Source organism: Condylura cristata, unplaced genomic scaffold (genome assembly GCF_000260355.1).
Source record: "Condylura cristata isolate star-nosed mole 26May11 unplaced genomic scaffold, ConCri1.0 scaffold00005, whole genome shotgun sequence".
NCBI classification, from domain to species: domain Eukaryota; kingdom Metazoa; phylum Chordata; class Mammalia; order Eulipotyphla; family Talpidae; genus Condylura; species Condylura cristata.
The window spans coordinates 63,209,269-63,217,562 of NW_004567106.1; the positions used below are offsets into that span (position 1 = coordinate 63,209,269).

At 46.7% G+C, this 8,294-nt stretch overlaps 1 protein-coding gene across 1 annotated transcript in view; it reads right to left on the reverse strand.

Annotated features, from left to right (window-relative positions):
• SLC35B4 (solute carrier family 35 (UDP-xylose/UDP-N-acetylglucosamine transporter), member B4) overlaps positions 1-437 on the reverse strand; it is a 21,918-nt gene extending 21,481 nt beyond the window's left edge. The window contains exon 1 of the mRNA XM_004677058.2: positions 88-437. Within this exon, the coding sequence (XP_004677115.1) occupies positions 88-164 (77 nt within the window). The 5' untranslated portion in view covers positions 165-437. The remainder of the gene's footprint in view (positions 1-87) is intronic.
• Between the last annotated feature and the right edge of the window lie 7,857 nt (positions 438-8,294).

The following is an 8,294-nucleotide window of genomic DNA, read 5'->3' on the forward strand; positions in this document are numbered from 1 at the left end:
GTGGCCCCGCCCCAGCCCCCCAGGTGTCTCTTCCGCCTTCCTCACTTCAGCCCCGGCGCGCGGGCGCGGCCCCCGGGACTCACTCACCGGGCCAGGAGCTCTAGGAAGATCACGTTACTGCAGCAGCCGGCGAAAACCAGGCCCATCGCGAAAGCGGGGCGCATGGCCGGTGCAGGGGAAGGGGAGCGGGCGCGCAGAGGAAGCGCCCGCCTAGACCGCTACCCCAGGAAGCCGAACTGCGGCTTTTGCCGCGGCACAGAACATCGCCGCCGTCCCCGAGCACTTCTCTCTCCGGCCCGCGGCGGTCTCCGTTTCCCCCGTAGCTGCCACCAACGTTGCGGGTCAAGGAGCTGTAGTTCGCAGTCAGTCCGGGCCCCATTCATACAAGGGGGCGTCCGAGTCCGGGCAATACTACATGTCCCAGGATGCCGCGCGCCTTACGTCAGGCCCGACTCCAGCGGGCGCTTCACGAGACCGAGGACGGGATCCCCGTCACGCCTCGCGCGATAGGAGGCCGCGAGGCTCTCTGGGAAATGAAGTTCCGACGCTGTCAATGCTGTTTCTAGCGAGGTCGCCAAGGTCTCAGAGAGGGATTCTGCCACCGCTGTGGTAACAAACTTACACGAGAATTACAGCCTCGTGACTGTTCATTAGCGGTGCTCTATCGTCTGAAACAAGTCTCCTGTATTGCGTTAAAATAGAAATTCCTCTGAATAGCTCTATCTCTTGAAAAGAACATTATATTCCATGTTCTGGAATTGAAATCTTGGCTCAGCCATTAATCAGTTCTGCTATTTCAGGCTGCTTCTTTAGGCTCAGTCTCATCACCGATGAAGCTCAGAACAGTACTGCCTGTCGGGCCTAATAATTCTCAGCATTAAAAACTATGATCCCGGTGGGATGTTTTTACAAATAAAGATTCTGACTCACTCAATGTGCAGTGTAACCTAAGAGTCTGCATTTCTTACAAGTCCCCAGGTGACATTAATATTATTGGTCTGTAGATCTTGCTTTGAAAAGCGGACTCCTATAAAACAGCTGACTCTGGGGATCTCCATCCAGTCCCCCCCACTGGCTCAGCTAACCTGTCCTTTGGATCCTTGCCCACGGCCTATAATCACGCTCAAACATCTTCTCTTTTCGTTCACGTGCCACTGCATCAGGAGTTCGATCCCCGCCAGGGGGCAGAAGACCTCTCCTGACCCCTGCTCCCCTCAGCAGTGTATTTCAGTTAATCTGCCTGTTCTGCTCCCCACTCTGTCTCTGGTGAATCCTCTCACCGTCCCTGCACCTCTGGACTGTACCCCAGTTCTGCAAGCATAAATAAAATAACTCCTTAAAAAAAAACCAATCTGTATTCATACTGTCTCCTTGGATAACCCTGGTCAGTTTCTCAAATTACTCTGTCAAAGTTAGATATTTGAAAATAGTCTCCTTCTAAGCCCTACTGACATTTTCATTGTCAAAATCATATGCCACAGCCCACGTTTGCAGAGGAAAAACATGGAAGAATTCAGCTTGAGTTCCCCCCCTTTACCACAGAACTATAAAGGATGGAATTGGTGCCAAGAGGATGTACTGCTACAAATGGAACACTTTATTTCAGCTTCCAGACTTTGGGTTGTTTTGTCATAAAACCAAAGTTATCAAGGGTAAGTATGACTTCACCCACCAGAATTTTTTCTTCATTTTCTTGCAGGCTCAAAATTCTAGCATCTTTGTACATGCAGCAACATATAAGACAGCAGCAGGGATCCAGTGTCCTCTTCCATGTGAGAGAGCCCCTGTGGCCCTGGGGAAGTTCATGGTCTTTGCCCCTGGTTGTCAGCAGGAAAACTGTCAAGTTTGTTTTTAGTCACTTTTTGCTTTAAATAACTTACTTTAAATAAGTTATAAAATCCACTTAACCAAGTTGTGGACCAAAATTTAGGGATGATGGGCCCTCTGGGGGACTGCTTGAAAACGTGTGTCCTCATGTTAACCATCTTATGCAGAGTTGTCACTTGATTTTTTAAAAATAATTTTTCATGTTGATCTCATGGAGATGCTTTTCTCCACTTTGTATTACATCAACCTTAAGGTGCTTGGAGCTGTGTACGGGACAGGCACACTCAATATACTTAAGGTATTATTATAAAGTCAAAACATTTGTGTTGCTTAGTTCATAGGCTCAAACAATGAATGTATTGATTATATCATGTAGCTTCCTCAAGAATGCTATTTGAAGACAAATTTTCTTTTCCAAAGTTCTTTAGTAGAAGCATAGAGTTTGGGCCATAAAAGAAACTTGCTTGAATTTTAGTGGCACAAGGTAAAGGGACTTGTGTTATTAGTCACAGGATGCGCCACACATCTGGATGGCATCTGGTTCATAGAAGATGCTCAGGAAGTAATGATTAAAAGATAGGAAGGGATGGAGGGGGGAGAGATGAAAATACAGATGGAAAAATAGAGAGGGGGAGGGAGGTTGAGTAGGAGGAAGAAAAACCTTGAGAAAGATCAACTCCTTCTTAGGGGCTAGTATATACAAAAGAGGAGAAAAGCCAAAAATGGTTACCTACCATGGGAGAAATTACTAAGAAGAATCACCTGAAAGTGTAGTGCCTAGCATTGTGGGAGAGATGGGAAAGGCAGGAACTGGAAGGATGTTTCATATAAACACAGTCTTGTTCTTATTCATGACAGCATAATATTTCACTTATGAATTTGCCATCTTTATTTTATTCCTATTGTATCTTAAGGTTATTTCTATTCTCTTGCTCTAACAGCACTGTATTGAGTATCATTGGAATGTACTTTTTTAAAAGATGTGTTTATTTATGCATACAAGAGCTGGGGTATAGGCTAAAGGTGGGGGAGGGGGAGATGATTCACCAGAGACAGAGTAGGGAACAGAACAAGCAGAGTGAATGAAATATAGTGCTGAAGGGAGCAGCGGGCAGGACAGGAGAGGTCTGCTGTGCCATGTGGGTCAGCTACATGGCAGGGGATTGATGTCATGCTGCAATGGCTACTGATAGCTTATATTGTTGAGACTTAAACCCTTGAGACACCAGAGAGGCCCTAGCATTCATTTGAGTAAACCAGATAGGTAGACTACTGGGCACTACTTAGCTATGAAGTAAACTGTAGCATTAACAGTACCAAGTGGATACTTCTATCTAAATCTTCCTAAGACCAGATAGTTTAAATAAATTCAAATTAGGTAATTTAATACCCATGGACAAGACCAACTATTACATCACATACCTGAAAACTATGACATAATAATAATCACACATAGATTTAACATCACTAAGAAATAAAAATAAGTGCTGGGCCCTCCTTGGTGGCACAGCGGGTTAAAGCACAGCACTGAGAAGCTAAAGCCATTTCAGCATGAGTTCGATCCCCGCCTGCCCCGGAGGTGACCACATGGCGAGGCAGACCTCTCCTGACCCGCCCGCTGCTCCCCTCAGCAGTGTACTTCGATGATCCGCCTGTTCTGCTCCCCACTCTGTCTCTGGTGAATCCTCTCACCGCCCCTGCACCTCTAGCCTGTACCCCAGTTCTGTATGCATAAATAAATCTTTAAAAAAAAAAAAGTGAGTGCTACAAAAGCAAGATTCCAACAAAGTAAAAATTGCCAGACAACATCAATTAACAATTATCACATTGAATAATTTAGAATGGAAATCGTCACGCAGTCCCCTCCTTAATCAGCTATAACATAGATATCCTTATCTTGTGCAGGTGACTTAGAACATTCATTACTGAGTCATGAATTACCACTCTGAAACTAAACATTCCTGTGCTTCCCTGCCCATTTCTCTGCTTGCTGAAGACTGGTTGTGCTTCTCCAGCGCCCTCTGGTGTCCAGTGCTCACACCCCTGGGCTCACTTCACACTGGGTATTGAAAATGTTTCCTTGGCTTCCTCCCCCCCTCCCTCTCCCCCACGTTGGTCCCTGTCAACTCTGTGAGGGCAGGAATGATGTTCTTGTCACGTCTCTGTCCCCAGTTCCCAACAACAGTGCCTAGCTTACCATAGCCACCCACAAATATTTGTTGAATGAATTTTTAAATAAATAAGCCAAGGAATGAGCAAATAAATTCCTATATTTCTTTTGTGATTATTCCTCTCTACTTTTTATAGTTCTCATTTTCTTTTCTTTCGGGTGATTGCTCTCTTTGCACTCAGTAATACTAACCTTTGGCCACTGTCCCTACCCACCCCCCTGTAACCGGAGAAACCTGACTGACTGAGCGTGTGATTGGGTTTAAAAGGAAGTTGGGGAATGGAGAACTCCCCATGATTCAAGTTTATAGCTTTAGTGCGTAATCTTTCTGACAGGTGCTTTGGGAATTCAAGCACATATTTTGTTTTCCTTCTGGTTCTTGGGTTCTGAATAGAGCTGTCAGTCAGCTGATGGCTAGGTTCGAGAATTATTGCTGTTTTGTGAGTCTACAAGAATTCATCGAGTCGAGTTATATGGGCAACACAGTGCTAGGGAGTCTGGGATTATACATCACAAGACCTGCACATGCTGGAGTTTATTACGTATGTGTTGAATGATAAAGAAATTACACAGTGTGGCTCCCCTGCCCTCAATAGTACCAGCTAACAGATGGAATGCTCACTCAATGCTAGGCAGCTTACTCAAATAATCTCATTTAATCTTCACCAAAACCCATTCACATAGGTTCTATTATGATATACATCATGTAGAAGAATTGAAGGCTTATAGATTTTAAGAACTTTGTAAAGCTGAGTTTAGCTCACACTCAGATTAGCCTGGTATTAGTGACCCCAGTCATAACTGCTCTTCCCCACTGGCCTAAGAAGTCTTCATAGTCATCAAAGAGGCAAGATAAACACACATGAGACCTCCAAGGCCTCTTGAAATACACCAAGTGATGACTGGGCCTCTAGAGCCCCCTCAACTCCCAGTTCTCCAGCCCTGTTGTGCTGCTTCCTGCCCCAGGACCTTTGCACTGTTCCACCATCTACAACATTCTTCCTCCGGGTACCTCAATGGCATGCTCCCTCATTCCATTCAGTTCTGCACTGAATTATTACTTCCTTTGAGAGAATTTTCTGGCCATCATATCTAAAATAGCATTCCCTGACATTCCGTCTGGCCTTGTGTTGCTTTAGTTCATCAGTCCTGTCCAAGTCAAGTGTCGTTCTAGAGACTGACTGCTTATTTTATGTACCTTCCACAAGAGAGATGACTCCAGCAAGCCAGGTGTTCTGTGTGTGGCTCCAGCAACTAGAACCATCCAGCACATGGTAGTTCTGCTTGCCACCTGCATGAATGTCTTTATGGTGCACTGATGTGCTTTTATAACAATCGTCAAGTACTGAACAGCAGTTCTCTGTCAGGTATCTTGCCAGGCATTTTGCTTTATCGTATATCATATATTACTTTGCCACCGCCCTGGGAGAGAAGAATATTGTTCTCTTTTCACTTTACAGGCACAGATAAGGAAAGCAAAGTTTGGAGAAGTCAAATATGGTCTCCTTGCTGAGCTAGGAGCTGGCAGGCACGGTCATCCAGTTTGTTCTGTGCATTCTGTCCCTGAGAGTTCACACTCCCAGAGCTTGTTTTTCTTAGATAGCTACAGTTTAGTCTCCAAAGCTTCAGTAGCAGGCAGTTTCTCTTCCATTATGGATTAGAGTTGGACTAGCAACTTCTTTTTTTGTAAGATTTATTTATTTATGCATACAGACTGGGGTACAGGCCAGAGGTGCAAGGGCCATGAGAGGATTCACAGGAGACAGAGCGGGGAGCAGAACAGGCAGATGGACAAAGTACACTGCTGAGGGGAGGAGCAGGTGGGCCAGGAGAGGTCTGCCGCGCCATGCGGGTCACCTCCCTGGCCGGGGATCCAACTCATGCTGAAGCAGCTACAGCTGGCTTTGCAGTGCTGCACTTTAACCCTTTGTACCATCGGGGTGGGGGGCGGGTGTCTGTTTCAGCAACTTCTAAAAGAGCAGAGAAGAACAGCAGGCCCTGGGCTTTTCCAGCACGCACCTGATGTTCTCAGCACAGGTCACCAGCCAGTCGTGGAAGCTGCTTGTGACATCGACCACATTGTCTGCAGGAGACTTCACAGCCCCCCACTTTTTCAGCTATGACAAATGGCTTGAGAAATGATGAGAGGGGTCCACAGTAAGGCAGAGAAGGGGTCCTGTTGCTGCCACCTGTCGACTCATAAAGCAAGCCGGTCCCCACACAGGCGTTCCCAGAGATCTCCAAGACATGTCCGTGCTTTTATTTGCAGTTCAGTTTTTGCAACCTGTTTGTCCCATGCTGCTCTGGTTGCTGCAAGTTACCTCATTGCCCTGGAAAGTGGAGACTCTGTTCTCCTCCGCTGCAGAAAAATCATACCCTGATTGAGGAACCTCGTAGTTTCCACCTTTAACACCCCCCCCCCCAATTCACTTAGCTTGTTTTTGGGTGAAAGGTTGAGGAAAGATGGTCCTTTCATGCAAAACCCAAACAACTCAGAGTTAACATCAACTCTGTTTCCCAGGAGGCCCCAACATGGAGGTTTGGGGTTTTTTCAAAATTCACTCTGCCATTTCTGTATTAACAGACCCCCTGACAACAGGTGTTGTTTTTATCATTGCTAGAGAATTGAGTTCTTCCTCCCAGGCCCCAACCTCATAGTTTCATGAAACTAGTGTGTGGGTGGGGGTGGGGTGGGGGTGGGGCTGCAAAGAATGGGGTGGATTTGAAAAGAGGAAGTTCTTTTTGAAGTGTCAAGGCTGTGGGGGTGACAGCTGAGAAAGCAGTGCACCCCAATGCACCTAGTGCTGCTCACGCAGCCAGGGGCAGATGCTTAGCCGAGGGCCTGGTGCATAGCGAATGTTTCCAAGCTGTTCATTCTGCAAGAGGTGGGATGTGGTTATGTAAGACATGGTCTTTTGCCTCAAGTTGCCCATAGATGCAATGAGTCAGAGACAGCGTTACTGGAGAGAGCTGCTCACATTCAACTGGGGACTGTCATCTGATGCTCCTTCCTCAGCCCTGGACTCCCAGGTCGGTCCTTTCTCACGCTAGCTGGCTAGCTGCAGGTGCTGTGTTTGGGAGAATGACCCACTTTTGTGGGCTCCCTGTTCCTATCCTCTCAGGCTGTAGAAGGCCCCTGCTCCATTAACAGTGAGGTCTAGCTGGAGATTCCACTTCAACCACCACTTCCATTGGTTCAAGTGGAAAGATGTAGCTGCTAGAGAATGTTCTTCACCATGTCTGCTCTGTGCCCCGTTTCATCTGCAGCAGCAGCTTCCAGAGCTCAAGATCCTCAAAAAGGCCTATGGAGGGGAGGGCCCGGGGGAGGGGGGGCGGTGGTTTGGTGTCTGGGTAACGATGCTCAGCTGATGGGCAGGTCTTATGTTTCAAGAATATGAATATCATTATTCAAATGACACTAGTTGATGTGGAAGATAAAAGGAACTGTTTTATTTTGTGTTCATTAAGCATGAGAGGGTATTTCCTCCCTAGATGCTGACTCATTATGCCTGTAATGGTTAATGGGAGTTGGAGTCTAACAACTCATCTAGGGAGAGAAATGATCCCTCAAGCATTTGCAAGCTCCTTCCTCCAAATTGCAGATCAAAGCTAGGTTATGAACTTCTACGCTGCCTTGCAAATGGATCAGACTAACTGTATTCTTTGAATGTTTTCCCCCTGCAAACACTAACTTTCCCCAAGTAGAGATAACTCAGAAATGTTGTAAGCTTAAGAGATTGTGAGGTTGACCAGGGTGAGACTATTAAAGGTTATCTCTCCAGGGAAGAGAAATTCCTGTGTCGGGTGCTTACGTCTCAACCCAATGAGATGCTGCTGCCTTCAGAGTGTGGACATTGAGGCCCAGGATGGTTAAGTAACCCACCCCTAGTCACACAGTTTGACAAGCGAACTAGACAATAAGCCTGCGCTGTCTAGTTGAGAAACATATTCCAACCAACTGTTTGAGGCCACCTCCCCATCAATCAGGTACCTGCTTTAGGATAAAAGGGGTGTGGAGATACACACAAGAAGAGGAGAAGTATGCATACAAGAACTAGGTACAGGTCAGAGGTGCAGGGGTGATTCACCAGACAGAATGGGGAGCAGAATGAGTGGATCCACTGAGATACACTGCTGAGGGGAACAGCGGAAAGACAGGAGAGGGCTGCCGCACCATGTGTGTCAGCTCCCTGGCTGGAGATTAAACTCCTGCTGCAGTGGCAGTGGAGATCTTCATAGTGCTGTGTTTTATCACTTTGCACCACCAGGCAGGGGCCAGTGTCACAGGGCACCCAGT